The sequence below is a fragment of the Salvia splendens genome, chromosome 15, assembly GCF_004379255.2.
Source record: "Salvia splendens isolate huo1 chromosome 15, SspV2, whole genome shotgun sequence".
Classification (NCBI taxonomy): domain Eukaryota; kingdom Viridiplantae; phylum Streptophyta; class Magnoliopsida; order Lamiales; family Lamiaceae; genus Salvia; species Salvia splendens.
Window position 1 is genome coordinate 11,867,157 of NC_056046.1, and position 21,342 is coordinate 11,888,498.

The 21,342-nt window shown below is 38.7% G+C and overlaps 2 protein-coding genes across 2 annotated transcripts; both read right to left on the reverse strand.

Annotated features, from left to right (window-relative positions):
* Positions 1-4,004: 4,004 nt before the first annotated feature.
* Positions 4,005-9,219, reverse strand: LOC121768896. Its single transcript, XM_042165502.1, has 8 exons — positions 8,661-9,219; positions 7,668-7,767; positions 7,478-7,534; positions 6,296-6,407; positions 5,372-5,454; positions 5,113-5,174; positions 4,942-5,038; positions 4,005-4,466 (listed from the first exon to the last, which is right to left on the reverse strand). Exons 1-8 carry the CDS (start codon positions 8,978-8,980, stop codon positions 4,407-4,409), a joined length of 891 nt encoding a protein of 296 aa, XP_042021436.1. The 5' UTR covers positions 8,981-9,219; the 3' UTR covers positions 4,005-4,406.
* A 4,483-nt stretch (positions 9,220-13,702) lies between these two features.
* Positions 13,703-17,574, reverse strand: LOC121769115 (zinc finger CCCH domain-containing protein 17-like). The gene is made up of 3 exons (XM_042165810.1): positions 17,170-17,574; positions 16,048-16,158; positions 13,703-15,904 (listed from the first exon to the last, which is right to left on the reverse strand). The coding sequence occupies exons 1-3, from the start codon at positions 17,281-17,283 to the stop codon at positions 14,030-14,032; spliced, it is 2,100 nt and encodes a 699-aa protein (XP_042021744.1). The 5' UTR covers positions 17,284-17,574; the 3' UTR covers positions 13,703-14,029.
* Positions 17,575-21,342: the final 3,768 nt, after the last annotated feature.

A 21,342-nucleotide genomic window follows, 5' to 3' on the forward strand; every position in this document is an offset into this window, starting at 1 on the left:
GTTTCCATCAGTCCCTACGGCGGTGAGCAATATCCCACCAAGATATGTCTTGAGGAATGCCCCCATCTAGCCCAATTACAGGTCTACATCTCTCCTTGAATCCCTTTCGCATGCCACTAAAACCAATGTACAAAGCCTTGAAAACAGCACCTACATCGACATGTAGTTCGAACCTCACTTCTCTGTCAGCTTTACTCAACTCCAGAACATAGCTCCTCATCTTTGCATAATGAGCTTCCACCGTTCCCCTCAGCATGTCAATTGCTTTTCTCTTGGAGTGGTATAACCTCCATTTGGTTGCATCAAAGGCAAACCGTTGCATCAAGTCCTTCCCCAACTCCTTATAGCTGAACTCTGGCCGGATTCTAAACACATGCAAGTATTTTCTTGCAATCCAGTTTGAGGTCACAATCTTGTTTCTCATAGCCCTAGGACATGTGTGCTCTGGTTCAAGTTTCTTAATTACTACAGAACCATTCATCTTCACTAGGCTCCCAGAACATAACCACTTACAAGGACTCTTGCAAGCTGCCTCAAATGCCTTCGTACTTGCTCTTTTGAAGTGAATCTCCCACCCATTCTCTACTGCATTGTCTGTTAGAGCATCCCTTGCTTGAAAACCATCAATAAAGCCCATTCCAAGGCACAATGTCAAATTTTTATGATCACACCGTGGATCATACATCACTTTACCATGCCTTTCCAGCCTTCTTCTCCCTTCATCTTGAGAATCAGTTGAACTGGAGTATATGTCACCTTCTTCAGAATTGTCGTCCTCAGACACATAGGCACTTTTTTGCCCTCCACTGACTAGGCCATAGAAGATTTCATCAGTAACCACAAACTCTGTTTCTTTCTTTTCTTTTGTCTTCTTCCTCCCCTGTGTGTATTCCTCATCCTCAGACACTAACTCCTCAGCCTCCATGTCATCATCAGTCTCCTCTTCATCAGAGGATGGTATATAACTCTCATCCTCCTCACTATCATATCCCACCCCCACTGCCATACTGTTATCAGCCTTATCCCCTACACTCTCATAAATTCTGTCTCTCATTCCCACAGCTTCATTTACAACACCCAAATCCTCAGCATCATTGTCCTTACCTCCCACATCATCCCCCAAGACATCAGCATCAGAGTTCCTATATGCCTCATCCTCAACAACACTCTTACCCTTGTCTTTAGCTATATGATCCATCTTACCCACATCCTCACCCACACTCTTTCCAACTTCATTAGCATCACAATTCCTATCTCCCACCCTCTCACCCATAGTTTCAACCACTGACCTCATACTAGACTGGAACAATCTCTTCTTAATACTACTTTCAACACTCTTCTCCACAACATCTTTGGTAGAAACTGACTTCAACTTGCCACCCGTTGAAGTTGTCTCCTTTATACCCCTTCTGGTAGTCATACTCTTATTCATAGACTCAACATTACTCATTTCTACTGACTCCGACTCAACCACTCGACTCCTTACAGCTTCATCTTCAACAATGTGCTCTAGGCCACCCTTCTTCCCACCCACAATATACACATCACATATTTGATGCTTCACTGTGGTCAGGAACTTCAACATTAACATCACCTCTGCATCACCTGTGATGTTAATAAACTCCATTCCCCATTTTCTCTTGAAGCATAGCCTATCCCAGCTATCAAACCCTAGCTTATTCAGTTCATCGACTAGGTCGAAGTAACCAAATCTATCTGGTTCAAAACCACTACCTTCCCACATTTCCCCACCTACGTATTTCTCACAAATCCTCCCATCAGGAATGAAATGCCCACCATGGTAAATCCGAAGCAGGAAAGGTTTGTTCGGATTCGGCTTGTCTGGCCAGAAACCCGGCCACATCTTCATGTTGACGAAGCCTGAAGCGCAGCTCGTCGCTGTCTGTCGCTGTTGCAGGTAAGCCAATAGACTCGTCGTCGTCGATTAGGCCGTCGTCGCTCGCTCTTTCGTCGTCGTCGTCGATTATGCCGCCGTCGTCGTTGCAGCTTGTCGATTAGGTTAGGTTACGCGATTTGTGGATTGATTTGGGGACGAATTTGTGGGGTGATTTGGGGGTGGGGTGATTTGGGGGACGAATTTGAGGGGGGTTTTTTATTTTTGTATTTTTTTTATTTAATTACACAGTCAACAATTATTGGCCATGTCAGGCGCCACGAGGCGCCACGTCAATTAAATTTGACACGTCAGCTCGCTCTTTCGCCGGAATTACCGTCGTGAGAAATACCAGACAAAATGCAAAGTTCGTGACTTTATACGCCAACTTTAAAGCTCGTGGGAAAAACCGGAATTCGGGCAAAGTTCATGACTTTTAAGGCAGTTATCCCTAAATAATTATACTAACCTCTTCACCCTCCCTTGCCTCCTAATCCACAAATTGAGAATTAGTACCATTTTCCACATTAATAACCACTTATATTAGATTACCTTTTTCGCAAGAATTTTTTATATCAGTTGACTTTAAAACATTAATTAACCTCTTCACGTAACAAAAACTATTAATGTTAACATGACTTTTTTTTTGTTTTTTTCTAAATTAATTTCGGTCTTCCTCCTCACTATACAATCGAAATTTAAAACACAAACAAAAAAGTACATTCGGTTTTTATGGAAGAGAAGTTATCATTAAAAATTCAACTAAATTCATTAAATATAAAACAAATATTAATATCAACAACCTCATTAAATGTACACACAAAGGTAATAAAAATTTTCCCAAAATTGTACTGTATCAAAATTTTCTTAGAAAAATTACACCAAAAAGAACATCTCAAACTTTGATGATATTTTTTTAAAAGATCAAAATCATAAAGAGAACATCTTAAAATTTGACATAAAGACCTAATATTCATTCTTTTTGTCAAATATGGAGTCTCAAAAACTCAACAAAACACTGGATATCTCTATCTCATAGTCTGATAGTCATATATATGTATTAGCGAGTCCAATTTTGTATTGTTGCTATAATGAAAAAACAAAGTTGATATTCTCCTTTGCCGTTGTATGCAAAGTTCCGGCAGACGACCAGGCCGGCCGAAATCAGAAATATTTGAGACTCATCTATGCTCGGAATATTCTTTTTGAGTTAGGCCCGATCGGGCCGGCTAGTTTTGACTATGGCCACTGGTCTCCAAAATCATTTGAAATGTGTAATAATGGTTCATCTATCATCCTTTATAGGCTAAGGTGGAGGTTTGATTATTAGTATTCTTTAAGCAAGCTGGTTTTAATATAGTAATGTTGACTGCCATAATAGTTCTGTGAATCATTAGATTAGATAATTACACCCTCATACGAGACTAATTAACTGAGCTATTCACATAATCAGATAGTAACAAATTAAATTCATAACATAATCAATTATTTTTTTCTCACTATAGTTTTACAAAGTTAATCAATGGAAATAAAGGACAAGATTGACAAAAGATATAATAAAATATCACAATAAAAAACTCTGGAAATTCGTTCTTTTTTTAACATCATCAATAATTGACTAATCACATGAAAATAAGATTATGCGAGCGGCGTCCCAAATGGAAGAGGTATTTAAAACAACACCTTGACCAATCATTAAGCTCTACTAGAAGTGATTGACATTGGAAAAAACTAATAATATTATTTTCAGAGGACCATAATTATAAAAAATTAAAATAGACTAGTATATTCTTATTGAGACGTTAGTGATTTCACTTTGGTATAATGCCCCCTCCATTTTCAATATTAGTGCTCTCCCAATTCAAGTTCAACAATTTGAATATTTGATGGTGAATGTAGCAATACTATAGTGGAAAGCTATGTTTATCTTTGAATTTTGTCAGTTACCATACACGTCATGGTGTTTGAATAATATGAATACCCCTGAAAAAAGGATAAAATAAATAAAAATTGTATTATAAGACCTGATATTTTAAATACTCTCTAGAAATAAAACTACTAAGAAATATTTCGCCCGTTACCATTAAAAAATGAAAAAGAAAAGCAGCAGTTCACACACGAAAACTCAAATATAGCTGGACTTTGAATACATTTTACATTTGACAACTAAATCACCATATTGATAAGGCTTTTCAAATCATTTCAAAATATGCAGTTTTGAGTTTCGAAAATGGTAAATCAATGACGGAACTATATTCCAGAAAAACTTAAATAACAGAAAAAAGTGGGAGCTAACATTAGAGATGTCAGTGGTTGATCACTACTTTTGCAAGATCTGGACTTCACTGTCAATTTATTTTCTGTAGCATTCCATCTTCCTCAAATCATAAGCCCCAGGATTTTTTTAAATTTCAAGCTACAAAACCTGCAAGCATCTTTTCTTCAACCTGCAGGGGAATACTTTTTGCACTTACGGGAGAATCGATGCATTAATAGCAAAGCTAGGAGCAGATCAGCATCCAGGCTCCTGCTTCACGGGTGCCATACTTGATGAGCTGAACATGATCATCGGCTGAAAATGGAACAGAATTGAGTGGGGACATGTCTAATATAGATTTGTGTACTTATCAATAAGCAACAAGGTTAGCTTGGTCAATGGTCACAGAACCACAGTATTACCCAAACATTTTCCAACGAAGTGGGTTTTTATCTTCTTCTTTGTGCTATAAAAATCCTCTTCTCCTACACTTGTTAATAAAAGTAATAAATTTTGTTAACCAATTTTTTACAGAAAAGTCCTCTTCTCTTAAATTCTGTGCTTATAAAATCTTTCACGAAAAAGTCATTGTTCAAACCTTTAAATGGATGTTTAATACTATGACAAAAGTGGTAACAGGATTTGTTTCATCAAAGTATCTTACTGTTAATTGGGAATCAACAGGATAAGTAATCATGAAATAGAACTAACATATTTTACGCAACTTGGCATTTCATGAAAAATGACTTTAGTTTTACAATGGCTGTATGAAGAATGGAACGGGACATACCTGAGATGAGGGCAGAAAAATGCTACTTGTGAGTTCCTCGTTTAAGAGCACTGGAAGAGGTGGCATTTGACTCATAATTCCAGGCATTTTTGTCATGCTGCAGACACAAAAAGTATTGGCTAAATAAGACAATGGAACACCAAATCATATGCTCCTGATACAAATAATTACCTGTCCAAAACTGTGATTATGTTATTCCTCACATGGAAAAAGAGATCAATGTTTTGCTGCAGCTGCAACAAAAGTTTTCGCATCATCAGTACTTCCCCACAACAAATACTATGTTCAGTTTACGTAATACTATATTCTACTCGTGAGTACAATACATTTTGCAAAAACAATCCCATTACAGTCCAATGAAAGACTTCCAACCAGAAACTAATAGAACCAAGTCACATGTATTGGGTGAACAAAAGGGTTCAGGTATCACCTTTTGAGTAGAAAGATTTACAGAAATTTGTTCAAAAGACCGACTGTTTTCTTCTAGAAGATGTCTGGCCGTGCCACTCAGTACTGAAACACAAATAAAAATCGTTTCTGATTAGTGCATTAACTTAAAATTGATAAAAGACCATTTGAAAGTTGACACCCATAGTCATGAGTGAGTCCAGAAGGAATTTGGGAAACAATGACTATGTTTGACCAAAGAAACATGAAATGCATGAAACAATTTTTCAGGACTCTCAGACAATAATCTAACTAAGCAGATAGGTAACAAATGGCATTGATAAGCTCATATCTTGATGGGACCTATCTGACTCGATGTGTTTTATAGGGGAGTTCCAACTTTCAGCCTTCTAGAATTAGCCAAGTTATATGTCACTGAAAGTGGAAACAGGTTAACAGACTCAAGATATTGTAAACATTGGAACAATGAAATTTCAGGGATATGTACAATGATTGCCTCTATTAAATGTTGCAAGTCACATTGAGCAACATGATACTGATGCTATGCAGACTAACTTCGAAGACAACTCCATTAAGACTAACCAACCCCCACAGTCCAGCATTCAGTTTAAACTGATGTACGCAGAACCAAGCAAAAAAGTTAATTAAAGTCGGATTATTCAGCCAAAGTTTCTAAATTCACTCAACAGAGACATAACATAGGTGTAAGCACTATCAAGTAAAAAAGTTAACAATAAATAAACAAGGCATCATCACCAACATCTTAGTGCACATGTTAGCATCAGTTAATATGATAAAAGAGAAAAGTTCAACAATCATTTGCCAAAGTATAAATGTAGGAAGAGACTGAGAAGACCATCTTCAGCCTGAAAACATAATATCTAGTCGACGTAATTAGTTTGGGGAAAAACAGGTTTTTTTAATGTAAACAGCAAAATAATTAAACCTCCTGAGATCATGTAACCACACTGCTGGTTTGTGGTTGATGTATATGGAGCAACATTCACTGAAGAAGCTGAGGACATGTTAGTCTTCAAAGCTGGTTCCAACATTTTTTCCTGAGAAAGGGATGACTATCAGAACACCACCTTTAAGTTCTGGTTTATGTACTAGGTATTACAAGAAAGATACAGCTCATACACTTATTAATGCAACATCATCGACTTTGTTTAGCACTTTCTACAAATCATATGAAGAAACATTACCAGGGAAAAAAGCATATCCAAAATCAAATCAATCAGTTGATGACAACACTGACCACAAAACATTCTACTCAGACTGTCTGAGACCAATACCTAGGTTTATCAGAGAAAACAAAGCATGAGGCTTCCTAGGAACATATTTGGGTGAGCGTGGCACAAGGCATCAGTTATTTAGTTGATTTCCAGATTATTAACTAATATTCTATTACTCATTTAGCCTATTAACTAAGGACCACCTTGGCATCCGTGCAAACAACAACAGAGGGACAGCTACTGCAACTCTTAGCCCACCCACATAGCCAAGTTATCCTAGGTCGGACAGACTTCTGCTTGGGTCCTCAACGGTGAGGCTTTTGTTAGCAGTGCAATAAGTTGCTACTTAACTTTATTAATTGCTAGTTATTAATTATTTTATTTTATAAAGTGTTATATACTATTAATAATGAATTTAGTTATTTTAGATAGTTTGTGTATGGCTCTAATCCATGGGACAAAGTAGTAGAAGTAGAACTGTATAAGTACTCAATTGTTTAGACTAGGCTTACTTATCTTATGATCATCATCGGAAAAAGAACAGCCACATTTTGGCAGTTTTTTCGTCTATTAACCTCTACTATTTGAGTTGTTTATTCAGCATTCAGCAACATCCAAGTAAGGAAAGGTCCATCAGTTTAGAGGAATGACAAGGCCAAAATCTGAGCAACACATAAGAAACCCAATAAAACCATTGCTCAGCTTTGGACTTCATTGCACCTTATGAGCAAAATTTCTAGTTTGCAGTTGAAGAGCACAAATATAGTCACACACGTTGCTTTTGACTGACAGCAAGTTGGATTTCAATTTTTGAAATTACAGTATAACAATGCCTGGGTCGAGAAATTAATATCAGTTATGTATACCATATCGAAAAAACGACATTTTTTTACCTTCAGATCCCTAATTTTCTTCCCCAAGCATGGATGCTCCTGTTTCCTCCGCTTTCTCTGACAAACAACACAACACCATGAAAAGAAGTGACATTATTCTTAGTGGTGCAGCTAGAAGGTAAAAGAGCATATCAAGTAACACATCAATAAAAATATTACTCGGAAGTAAGAGAATTCATATAAAAGTTACCATCATCCATCTGCATCGCAGAGCAACATCTCTGACCGTCTTGTCACGAAGTGAGGCAGCAATCTTAACATACTTTGTGATATTGTGTTCACTAGCATATCTACATATTATGGAATCACCCAAATGAAGTGGCCATGTAAGACAAAAAAACTCATACTCCATTTTACACCGAAATTATTTCAAATTAACTCTGTATCCAGTAAATAAGCATTTGTGGCAAGATGACGCCTGGAGTGGGTGGGGACATTTGGGGTACGAGCTTTACTTTCTGCATTGCAAATTAATAAACTCAAAAGATCCCAGACAATGTTAAACTTTTAGATTCACAATAAACAATGTGATTGGCCATAATAAACAATCTTTTGGAGAAAAGTTGAGGTGTTTATGTTATGGAAGTTTGTAGATGACAACCTACAGGGACAATCACCTCATGCAGAGCAGGGAAGGAGAAAAATAAATTAAGCTGACCTAGCCCCTAGTTGGCACCTTCCTAATACCAATATATTTAAGGACATCTCATTCAACAAGAATTCCAACCAAAAAAAAAGATGAATGTAGATTGTAGAACTTGCTTATAACGGTATAACCACATTATCTTATCATTCATCAAATAACATTTTGGGCCTTGAGCACCGTGTCCCTGACTAGTTCAAACTATGATAGATCCCCTTCGCAGGACCTAAATCCTTGTTCAAATGCGATGCTGAAATCCACTCCTAACAAAAACCCTAGTTTAAGTTATTGTCTTCCAACCCTATAGCAGTATCCATCATCCGCAATCCTCTATGCTTTTATTAGCTTCATCCACTATCTCTGTTTAGGTTTATGTACTAATCATGTATTTTTCCATAAAGACAAGCAGAAGACAAACTATACGACGGACCATACTCTACAATCTTGCACCTCAGGAAGCAATTACAGCAGTGCTACACATTACAGAAAATATCCTAATATTAGCTGATTTTTTACCCCAATAGCAAGTAAAGTACCTACTTGGCAAGTCCCTCCTCTAACTTGAATTGTTCATCAACCGACCACTCCACTGCGAAACCCCCGTCGTGCTTCAACCCGGGAAACGAATCCAGCACATGCGTCAACGAAGAATCAAGAGAATTCTGCGCACCAAAGAGCATTCTACCGCTAGGGTACTCATTTCCGCCCAAATTCATGCTTCCTCCGCCGTAATTGTAGTTTGCAGCGGCGCCGCCTGAACCGCCGCCGCTGCTGCTGCTCGTCGCTCCACCGGGTGCGAACAATCCGCCGTGCTGGGGATGGTGGTTGGGGTGAAAGCCAGCGCTCGACTCGCTTGTCATTTGTGAGTGCGAATTGTTTCAGCTACGGCAGTAAAAAAAATTGAGCACACGCATACCTTAAATTCTGTGAAAACATCTGGTGCAGCGGCGAGGATTTTGGTCCCTGCAAATTGCTCACATTACCTCCGGATTTTTGGAGTGAAGAATACAAGAGCAATTTTCCAAATTGGAGAGAGAAAGAGGGAAATAATTGACAACTGTTGCACTAAATTATAAGCAGATGCTGCTATTTGTTTTTGCTTTGTAAAGTGGGAGAAGTTTTTTGTTGCTGCTCTTTTTATTTTGTTTTTTTCTATTTTCTTTTATTCTTTTCCATTTTTGTTTTTTTGTTTTTCCTTTATAGTAAGAGCTCTAGAGATTTTATATGGGTAAGATTATCTTTGCTGAAGTAAATGGATTTTATTTTTTTATTTCAGTTTTCTAACATGTACTAATGTTATCTTCACAAGTCACAAGAATATAAAATTTTTACATCCATATCAATAAAGGTCTATCTATTGGAGCTCATGGTATATAGGTTGTTTGCTTATGTTCAATTAATTTTGAGTTCTACTCTACATTGAATATTACAAGATAATATTGAGCAATTTTAGTTATTGACTAACCATTTTCTTTCTGAAGTAGCAATAAATAATGATAAAACTAAGTAGATGTATTTATATTTGTTTTTAATTCTATTTATTTATTAATAAGTTATGTAGATAGGGGAAATTGGGGTATTAAATTATACATCTATATAATACTCCACTACAAAAGATCTTGTGTTTTAGATGTCTACAAGGCATACTAATTAAGTTGTGTCTATTGATTTTTTTTATAAAAATGATGAAACATATTTAGTTGGTAAAATATTTAGTTTTGTACACATAATTGGTTAGATTTATTTTGAGTTTAAATAGGATAAATAATAAACTATTATTATTATTTATTTAAAAAGGAAATCATATATTTCAAAATTGGAAAATTGTTGAGGTGAATGTAGCAATGATTAAATTAAGTACTCGTTTTATGTAGTATAGTTACCAAGTTACTATATTTCATGTAGGCTAATACTCAAAAATAGAAAGTCGGCCTACACAAAACTATAGTCTATAGTTTATTGGTCCAGACATTACACTTTTCCAAATCATTTATTTTTCTAATTGCCGTTTCTGTCCCCTATCGAGCAATATAACCAAAATGTACTTCTAAATATTTATTCAAAATAAATTTTGTTTTGAATATATTTTTGAAGATACTAATGTTATAATTCTATTATTTCCACTTAGCCTACGTTAAATCTCACTTTCTTCACTCTTCATTGATTACAAATTCATCATTTATTCGAACAAATTTTCATTAACTTTAGTTGTATGCATAAAATTAGAATGAGACATATTTTTGAAATAATAAGCGGTATAATTAAAAATATATGCACTTCTTCCTATTGTAGTTGTAAAAAGAGTCATTTATTTGTTATAATATCATGAATGAAGGAGACATATTGAAACATTGGTGGAGCCATTGCGAATCCCAATAAGCATTCGATGCTCATTTATTGCATAAGAAATGGGCAAAACAAAACCAACATTTATTTTTTTATGTGCAAACCTCAATAAATTACAACTACGATTTCTTCTCTTTCAACCTTCTGCTGTAAAGTCTAGAATGAACTAAAAGCAAAATGTTATATAAAGATGGTCAATGATTTCCTGCCCAAAATAGAAACGTTTTAAATCTGATGCTAAGATCTATGTGTTTTTATAGTTACAAATTCAAAATATTCAGGGTTAAGGGTTTAGGTATAATCTTCATTTTAGCAATCAAGATAATCTATTTTTTTCATCTCCATCAATCATTTTGGTTAGTCAATTCCTACTTTTTTCATATAACATCTCGATTTTTAGCAATCAAGATCATCTATTCTTTTCATCTTCAACGAGCATTTTGATTCGTCAATTCCTAATTTTTTTCATAACATCTCGCTATATTTATAATGGTGAAATAGTTTAATTCCTCAACATTTGGTATATATATTTCAGTTTTTTTATAATCCTTTTGTTCCACAATAAGAGTCACACTTTGTCATTTCGGTCCGTCTCACAATAAGAGTCACATTTTACTTTAACCATAAATGGCAAATAGGTTTCACGTTCCACTAACTCACTTCACTCACATTATATTATAAATTCAAATCAGTATAAAAAATGGACCTATTAACTTTTTCAATCCACTAATATTTACATTTTTTGAAACTTGTGCTCACACTAAATGTGACTCCAATTGTGAGACGGAAGAGCACTTCATTTACTTAATGACTTAATTATGCACATTTTAACTGTACGCCTATACCTATATTTGTGCTATAGTTTAAAAAATTCATTGAAAGATTGAAGGTTTCGAAAATTAGAATCTTGAACCGATTATTTCATATCGGATCTAAAATCAACTTATTTATTCATGGTTCGAAATTGGTTTCTATCTTTGTTTATCAACTAATTTTGTTTCAACTAATTTAAAAATCATGAACTAATAGTTTGGAACCGATTCAAATGGAAATAGGGGCAGGGAACACATGTACACAGAATACATATCAATTAAGGATATGAAATTTAAGGCAAAAAAGTTTTAAATTTATGTTTCTTTCTCTTGAAAGTGGCTCAACTCATATCAATTTTGAAGATTTGAGATTTTAGTGGGTGCTGTCCAATCGGATGTTATTTCTAATGTCTACTCATCCAAAATATCATAGAAGTGACACAACTTTCAAAATATATCCAGCACCACTATTATTTTTCCAATGACAGTAGTATAATTGTTCACAAAGTAACCTTATTTACAATCTCAAAAATTACATCAAGGTTTAAGACATGGACACACTACTACTATATTGATTTTTAAGATAAAAAAAAAAGGACAGAAGAAATGCTGTATATATTTGATAAAGATACTTCTCTTTTAATTAGTAGATTGATTTTATATGAGATGAGTGTGAGTATTGAGAATGTGTGTGAATTATAATTTTATAAGAAAGTGATGACTCTTTGAGATTCATAGCAAATACTGCTATACTTTTATGTGTGTTTAAACTAGCGTTCATCAAATAAATTTAATTATGACTAAATTATTATAAATAACTCTACGACCACAACTTTCACTTCTTCCACTGAAGCTCATCCCTCAGTTTCTCTTTTCCACCTGTTAGGCCATCCACAACGCTGTTCCTATACCGTTCCTTAAACCACTATTTGAGGGCCCCACTGTACTTTTTTACTCCATTCCTTAACTAAGGAACGGAACCTGCAACCCTCCGTTCCTTAACCATTCCTTAAATTATTATTCATTCAATTTCATTTTTTTTATTTCCAACTAAATTCAATTAAAAAAACACACTTTATTAAATTTGACGCATTTGTTCAAGTGATTGTTGCAATATTTGACGCATTTGTTCAAAATGATCCATTAGTTTGATTAAATTTGGGAGAAGGAAAGCAGAGTTGATTTGAGATGAAAATTGGGGTGGAAATAGAGAGGAATAGATGTGTGTTTGTGATTGAAATGAGTATGAAATAGGAGTATTTATAGAGTAAATAAATAAATAAAAAATAAAAAAATACAAAACGGATATAAAAAAACGGTAACATTACCGTTGCAAAAAAAATTTTTTTTATTAAATTCGAATATTTAAAAAAGAAATTGCATTATTGCGTCACCGGGACGAAGCCCACTTGCGGGGCAGCGAGTGGGCTTCACGCGTCGAATGGGAGGCCGCTACGTCGCCTCGGCGCGTGGCGGAACGTTTCGTTCCGCGTTCCTCCGGAACGGAACGCGACACGGCATAGGAACGGCATGAGCACGGAATGGCGACGGAACGGAGCCTGCAACGCGTGCCGCCGCGGAACCGTTCTGCCGGAACGGCATAGGAACCGCAACGGCACAGCGTTGCGGGTGCCTTTAGAATGTAGTCCGCACAATGCAGTTTGATTGAGTCGCACAAGTGACAAAAGATTTAATTGTAATTACGTGGAATAAAAAACAACACTGATTTAGCCAAAACCTGAGGGACAAGAAGAAACCTTGGGTTTGTCGAGTGACTGCTAAAAAGTGAGGCAGTTTCCTGGACAAGAAGAGAGCTGAGGTTCAATTGTTTATGTGAAAGTTAATCAAAGTTGAGATAGTGCACCTGTTATATTTAGTCATTTTGCAATTTATTTTTGAGATATAATAATAATAATAATAATAATCTCAGGGTGGGACATAGTGCATTCTTATTTCATTCTCCGCAAGATCAGCATGGCCTCAGAAAAATGCATTATTAATTTTCATTGTGGTTGGGACAAACCATAATGAATCATCTTCGTTGGGACGAAGAGATTACTATATTAAAACTAGGCTGTGAAGACAATTCCTCAAAATCGAGCTGGGTTGACGCGGCCCTAGCCACAAACTTTAGAATCGACCAAACCCAGCCTTGGGGCCCGGTCTGTTTTTTGGCCAGCTCTAGTCCCTGATCTGACTCTCCAACAATTACCATGAGTATGATAATGGGTACATCAGAGGTACATTCTTTATTGTCCTCTCATATTAATAAAAGTCATCTCAAACACTCCAATGCCCACACTAGAGATATGAACTTTCTAAACTCAAGACTACAATTCAATCCTTGAAAGTTGAATTATCTAAATCAAATTACTTTTACTCTCAGTTCAATTTTACTGGATTGAGAAATCATGGAGTATAAAATTGCAACAAAAATAGAAGTTAATAACACATTGACACAAAAGGCATCATGCCAACAATTATTGTTCATCTTCTGATGTTACAATCTTAATCCAACTCTGAGCAATATAACTGCAAACAGAGGATCTACAAAAAAAGGAAAAGAAGAAACAATGATCTAGCCAGTCCAAGAGTTTTAATACTACTCAACAAGAAAAAGGGAAGTTTCTAATGGTACATTCGACAGGCACTACTTATCATCTCTACTTCTGAAATCAAAATTAGGAGAGTCTAGTATAAACTTGCCATTTCTCAAGACGATAACCGTGCATCAAGTGACAGCTTCCAATTTTATGAGTACATAACACCCATCTTCTTTGCAAATTCATCATCATCTTCTTCTTCCTCATCAACGTATTCCTCTATAGCATCTCCATTTTCACCATCATCATACATTACATATTCCTCCTCACCCATTTGCTCATAATCGAACTCCTTGTCTCTCTGCTCATAGGGTTCAGATTCCGGACCCACTCCATCGTCACCAAGTTCACCATCTTCAGCTTCTGGTTTGCTAGGAACAGATTGCTTGTCAGAACTAGAGCTGGCTAGCTTACCCTCTCCTGCTTCCATCGTTTGAACTGAAATAGGCTTATCAACCTCCTTGTGATTTCCAATCAGAGTAATGTGCCCATCAATTGCACCCTCTTTTTCTTCCTGACTTTTATCTCCTATGACACCTTCAATGCCCGGTGAATTCCTACCCACGACAGTTCCACTAGTTTCACGTCTCTTCCGTTTTAGAATCTCTTGTAGTGGCTTAGGTCCTTCAAATGAAAGATCATTTTCACTCTGTTGATGCCAATCATTCATCTCACTTTTTCTCTTGCCAAGTGCTTGTTGATCAGTCACATGCTGCCTACTAGAATCAGCATTTTTCTGGTTCTTCAATTCTGCTAGGCTCTTTGGTTTAGCAAAATCCCCATTATTCTCACCTACAAAGTCTCTTCTTGAGTCTGGACCTCGATAATTCTTAGCTCCATCATTAGAAGCTTCTTCAGGCCTTCCTTTTATTCTGTCACGGATCCTTCCTGATTGTGAGGCAATACGATCAGTAGTCCTAATCATATCCCTGTTGTTTGGAGAAGACGATCTTTCAGGAAGTCGTATTCTCCCTCGAAGGCGACCACCAAGAGAATTCTCCCGCAAGGTGTTATGTTGCTCATCCCTATGTGAACTCCGGTAGGTTCTATCCCTTACATGCACATCACGGTCATGTTCATGACTAATGACAGATCTTAAACCATTAGGCATCTTATGCTTTGTTAAACGGTGCCTGAGATCATGTTCATCAACTTGACCATGACTCTCTTGCCGACCATATGGCCTCCTTTCATGATAAGACCCTCCAGACATCCTCTCAGAAGAAGTTCTGTGCTGCTCCCAAGCATACTGTCCCTTACGGTGCTCCAGTGAGTCGTAACGATGACGACCCCAATAATTTTCATCATCAACAGCAGCAATCAAGCTGTAATCAGCAGAGCGGCCAATTTCATATTCCCTTCCAGGTTCATGTTCTCTCGACATCCCGTATCGATCTTCACCTGGATAGAACTCAGAATCTCTTCCATCATCGTCTACAAGAACATCAAATCCAGGAGACGGCTCCCTTGAAACTTCTTCTGCATCATTGTTGTTCATGCTTTCAGGTTCATCCAACAGGTGAGATTGCTGAGCACGATTGGACCAGCTGATGGGGTGCCCGTTAGATCCAGGAGTAGAGGTCCTGTACCCGGAGAATAAATTACTGACTGATGTTTGTGGAGCCTTCCTGCTTACAGCATATTCATATCTAGGAGCAGTAGATTCCACTGCAGCCAGTGGTTTTGCCCGTGCAGTATCATTGAGTGATTTAGCTACATTTATAGATGTAACCTTCTGTTGCAAAGTCTTGTCAACTCCACTGGAAGGGTTACTTATATTCACAGGTTCAACAGCAGATCCAGTTGCTGGAACAGGCACGGGTTTGGTATTTGAGCCACTTGGCGCATGAAGAAATGGACACCAATCACCTTTTAAACAGTGTCCCTTTTGAAAAAATACGCATGCCGCAGCTGGCTTGGCGAAGGCAGTTGGGACATGTGATGGACCTGGAACAGCCTGAGGCACAGGTGCAGAGGGTCCAGTAGATGTTGGCCCTTGGGTTCCCAGATATCCTTCAAGAGGCTGGAGGGCAAAAAAGTAAACAGATAGAAGGGTCATCAAGCAACACAATGTAACAAAATACCCGATACATCATGTTCAGGCTCATCCAGGACAAGTCATAACAGAAAGGAAGTTATCTATATAAGGAAATGTATCAAACTAACCGGATGACGGAATGCACACTTCGGACTCAAGCAGTTACCATTCAACCAGTACCAACAGTCCCTTGGATTTACCCGTGCAACATCACTATGGCGATACTCACATTCGCTTCCCTGTCGGAAGAACTCAGATATGTAAATAATTATAGAAGTGAAATGTTATTCCATGGTACATGACATCATCACTACACTCGATCTTTGGATGTGCAAAACTGAATTTAAAAGTAACTTCCATTCCAATTAGAAATAAATGCATATACTGGTAAAGAATGCCAGTTGATTACTGTATCAACAAATATTTTAAGGGGAACACTGTGAGGACCAGAAATCCCTGAACTACAGCATCAAAAATTGACTGCCATGAATAAGCTGGGCGACAAGTTGGTTTTTAATACAGGAATAGGTCTATACAAAACTTTACCCAACTCCCACAAGGATAAAGTTACAAGTTATGAAGCATACACAGACCACAATCTACACTCATTTTCAGCAAAAGGGTCCATTGTTGTAGAGAGGATGAGTTTTCATAAAGTGGGTTTTATCTACTAGCTTAGCGGAATCTGATCAAATGGCTGGCAAATGTAGGCCCAAAGAAATCAATGAATTTATCTGTCACACATCGATATAAAAATTTTTCTGCCTTGATCACACTAATCAATAAAGGAAACTAACCAAAAAATGGATACACGTCATATATTTTACAGGTAAATAGTAGACTTCCCCCCCCCCCCCATCCCTTCCTTAACCCAGGCATGTGGTGAGATGAGCAAATTTAATGACAACATCGAATTCTAATACACACCAGATCAAGATCATAAAAAGGACAGAACGAGGAGATCAAAACAATGTATGTAAAATTCGTCAATTTTCTCAGGGCCAAACTAAACGTCCACATGCAATATCCTAAACCGAAATTAACCAACATTTGAAAATGAATCATAAATTAAGACCCTAGGTTCCCCTTAATTCCAACAATCTACGGAGACACAATTAAAACCCTCCCCAATGAAGATCTAATTCCCCGAAATAGCAAAAATTCGTGTTGTCCTTATTCAAATAATAATACTAGAAAATTAAAAGAGAAAATAAAAAAACATGAAAAGAAAAAGAAACGTAAAAAAGGACCTTTTTGCAAGTTAAAGGCGAAGCAAGAAAGTAAACACAATCGGTGTTCCTCTTGAGCAGTTCTTCCTCAGCGGAGGGAGGCTGAGATTGGGATTGGGGCGCAGAAGTCGCCATTTTTCGATCCTTGAGCAGCTCGAAGATGAATAAAATCAAATGAATTTAAATGTTAACCTGATGGATCTAGGGTTTAAATCCTTGAGGCGGCTGGTCTGAGGTAGGGTTCCTCCTAACAGTGATTCCCTCCCTTTGGCGGCATCAAACACAGCCTCCGAGCACGATTGCGCAGCGAGCGCGAGGATGGAGAAAGTGAGCTAGAAAGAGGGAGAGAGATGATGACGATGAGATGAAATAATAAAAATAGAGAGAGACGACATGCGGTGTATGTATGGGTGTGTGTAGTATCAGATCTGCTTCCTTTTTAATCTCTCTTTTCTTTTTATTCCGTTATTAATATATATATGTATGTATATCAACAGACCATTTAATTTTTAAATTCAATAAAATAAATTGGAATTCAATTACGGTCTCAATTTATTATTTAAAAATCTGAATCACTTTTGAATTTTAGTTATTATCCGTGGTTAATTTGACAAGATCATATGTTCGATTATTCTCGTTTATTATTGTGAACTATTCAAGTGTGACTGAGATAAGCAAGTAGTAGTTTATATTATTGTGAACTATTCAAGTGTGACTTTTGAATCCAAGTATTTTTCGTGTCATCATTTATCGATACAATAATAGTAGAAGAATTTTTTTTCCCCTTTCATCTTAAATTCTATTCGATGCTAGTTATTTCAAAGCTTAGGGTATCTACAGAAATGAATATTTTTGCACAAAATTGACGAATAGGAATTTATGGTTTTTACTCTTTGGATGTTAACAGCATCCGCAATGGCGGATTTCTCGACGGACGTCCGACCGACGTGCCGGATGTCTGCGCGGAACGTCTGCCATTAGGCGTGGGAGGGATGGATGTGGACGTCTGCTGCGGACACCGCAGTTCCGCGGCTTTCCGGCGACGTCAGTCGTGACGTCCGCCATTGCGGTGCCACGACGGACGTCCCGATATTTAAATTTAAAAAAAACTCTATATATACGGCTCGTTGAACTTCATTTCATTCGCACAACTTGTTTTAACAAGTTTCTCTATCTACTTTCATCTCTTTTGAAGATAAATGGAGATAGTGATTCTCCCGCCACGAGCGAGTCACAAACGCTGACGTTTCCCGTTAGAGGTGGGGGAAACGCCTGCGGAAGTGCACCGATGTCCGGAATGATGCCCGGAATGGCGCCGATGATGCCCCAACCCCAAATGGCGGGGATGATGCCCGAGTACTACAATATGTACCCCCTTGGTGTGCAGGGATGGGTGGGATGATGCCCCAAATGCCCGGGGTGAGTGTCGCGATGACGGGGATGGCGCCCGTCCCGATGATGCCCGGGATGATGCAGGGCATGCCTGCCGCTGCGGGGGGTAGCAGGCTGGGGGTCCCCCAATCACCTGGGGACAATGTCTATCGCCCCTACATGGATTTATTGTCTAGCGATTCCCCCAGAGTACTCCTCTAGAGACTCAGTTCACCGGCATTGAAACTTTCTCTTTTGAGGAGTTGGGGCTATCTCCGGTCAGGGAGTCTCCTACTAAGATGGCACCGACGGTAGGGAGGATGAGGAAGCAGGGCAAACGGAAGGGCAAGGTGATGCAATTTTTATTAGCACTATAAATACGTGGAAGTATACAGAGTAGGAATAGTATAGCTAAAGGTCAGTACCGGATATCGATCACGGGGAAAACAGACACAAACTGGCTATCTTCTACTAAAACTCAATTACTATTTGGAAAACCGAAAGATTTTGGAGATTTTTGAAAACAAAGAACAATTGAAAGCAAATAAACAACTAATTGCAAATAAATCACGGAGATAAAAGTATAGAGATAAGGGAATTCCATGGATGTGCGTTCACAGTTATGGTTATACAAGTTCCAACTATAATACCCTAGCTCAGTTCTTACTTTGATAGAACGAGTCACCTAGTTTATGCTCATGCGATGCAAACGTTGGTTACAAACATTAGGGTTGTCAATCCTAAATACGTAACTCCTAAAAGCTCCTAAGACCCTTGAAAAGTCCTCACTCTCAATTAACATTGTTGTTTTAAAGGAAGCTAATTGTAGTGTCTATTAAGTGGATCTAACTCGCCAACCTCCTCTCACGATTATGTAGCAAGTTATATTAATTAATCACAGAATGTGTCACTCAAACGTGAAGCATTATCCAACAACTTAAGGAAGAAACAAAGTAAGAACAAAACAGATATTAAATAGAAAATGAATTGTATAACCAAAGTCGTTACTAACACATCCCTAGAATCCTATGAATTTAGTTACACATGATGTAATAATATAAAGACATAGATTGAAGGGAAAACAATTGGAACATAAAACTAAAGCAAATAAAACCCAAATGTTGAATCCTTCTTCAACTCCTTGCACAATAAAACACCCTAACTTTTAATCTCTAGAAAATATGTTGCAAAAAGAGGATTATTTTGATGAAGCTTGAGGGGCTATTTATAGGGGAGAAATCGCCCCTTCTCAAATAAAGAAAATGGTTGCAAAATATGGTAAATCTTGGAGAGAAATTAGGGTAAATATGCTCGCCGCACTTTTGTGGTGGACCACCGCACCTTGGCCAGCGGTCGCCATGCATTGATCCGAAGCTTCTGACTCTTGGGTGGCGGTCGTCACGCATCTCCCGGCGGTCGCCGGGCGTGTCTTCATTCCATGCACAGATTTCCCGAAACGAACCGCTACAGAAGTGGTGGCCGGTGAGCGCCGACAATGTTGCGGCGGTAGCTGGACGCTACCTGAAACTCTAGATTTCCTACTTCGCGTTTGACTCCGTTTTTAAGCTCAGATATGCAAATTTCTCACAAAACATGTCAAAATACCAAAATGTATAAAATATGCAAATAATGGACATGTAATGCAACTTTGACATTCAAAACGGACCAAATAATGGCCTTAAAACCGTGCAAAATCCGAGCGTATCACAAGGTCAAAGGCACTACCTCATCCTCGCGTGCGGGGGACGAGGGTGGGGCGGGGGCCGAGGGAGGGGGGAGGATGCCGGCGGAAGAAAGAGGACCATCTGGAGCATAGGAAAGTGCATCGCGCTGGCGAAGGCCTGGGTCGGTGTAGTCGAGGATCCCTACATCGGGGCTAACCAGTATATCGACAGAATGTGGTGGCGCATTAGCCAAAGCTACCTCCAATTCGAACCGTCGGGTGGGAAGCCTCACGATGGAGAGCAATGTCGGAAATAGTGGGAGCGGCTGAGGAGGCACCTCAGCCGATTTGCCAGCATCTACCAAAACAACCTCTGCACGGCAACCAACGGCATGTCCGCCGAGGATGTGAAGGTTTTGTCCATGCAGCAGTACCCCGACAGTTCTTTGGGTTTCGGGGAATTCAAGTATTGGGAGGTCTATCTTGTGGTGCAGACCTCCGCCAATTTTAGTGCGGGCGGTGAAGCTGGCTGGCCGAAGCGGACGGAGATCAACGCCTCCGGCGAGTACAGCAGCAGTGCTGTTTTTTTTTTTTTTCTTAAAGGAGGATCAACGATGGTTCCCCATCTACCCCCCGAACTGACTCGGACCCCCGGCCTAACGGTCGGAGGTGAAGCGTCTTACCACCGAGCTGCACTTCGTTGTCTTGGAGGGGACCAATGGGTCCACCTACCTTCCTTCCAGTCACGGGTCCAGACCAGTTAACCTATCTTCCCAATTATGGGCTTGACCAGTTAACCTATCTCCCCCTGCTCCTGGGTTCAGGCCAGTGAACTCATCACCCCCCAGGGGAAATAAATCCCCAAGATGCGCCTCCCAGGGGTCGAACACGTGACCTCTAGGATGGCGCGATATCCTTGCCCCCCTTCTCAACCACTTGACGCCGAGGCAGAGTTCCCGACCCCTCAATCGTCTTCCCGCCGCCGTCGCCCGGTTGGCTAGGGGAAGCGCCAGCGGGTCCCACGAGGTCCAATCGGAAGCTCCTTCCCAGCTCAATCTTGAGCTCACCCATCTCGCCCGCATGTAGCAAACGCAGAGCCTGCTAGACACCATGGACAAGTGGCATGCAGCGACTGACCCCTTATACAAGATGATGTTGAA

Coding starts and splice junctions, on each gene's coding strand:
- LOC121769115 (XM_042165810.1), bottom strand. CDS start 17,283: ATGGCGACTTCTGCGCCCCAATCCCAATCTCAGCCTCCCTCCGCTGAG. Junction 16,159..17,169: donor CGCCTTTAACTTGCAAAAAG/GTCCTTTTTTAC, acceptor TTCTTCCGACAG/GGAAGCGAATGTGAGTATCG. Junction 15,905..16,047: donor AGTGTGCATTCCGTCATCCG/GTTAGTTTGATA, acceptor TTTGCCCTCCAG/CCTCTTGAAGGATATCTGGG.
- LOC121768896 (XM_042165502.1), bottom strand. CDS start 8,980: ATGACAAGCGAGTCGAGCGCTGGCTTTCACCCCAACCACCATCCCCAG. Junction 5,175..5,371: donor TAAATCTTTCTACTCAAAAG/GTGATACCTGAA, acceptor CTTTTGTTGCAG/CTGCAGCAAAACATTGATCT. Junction 4,467..4,941: donor TTTTTCTGCCCTCATCTCAG/GTATGTCCCGTT, acceptor TTCCATTTTCAG/CCGATGATCATGTTCAGCTC.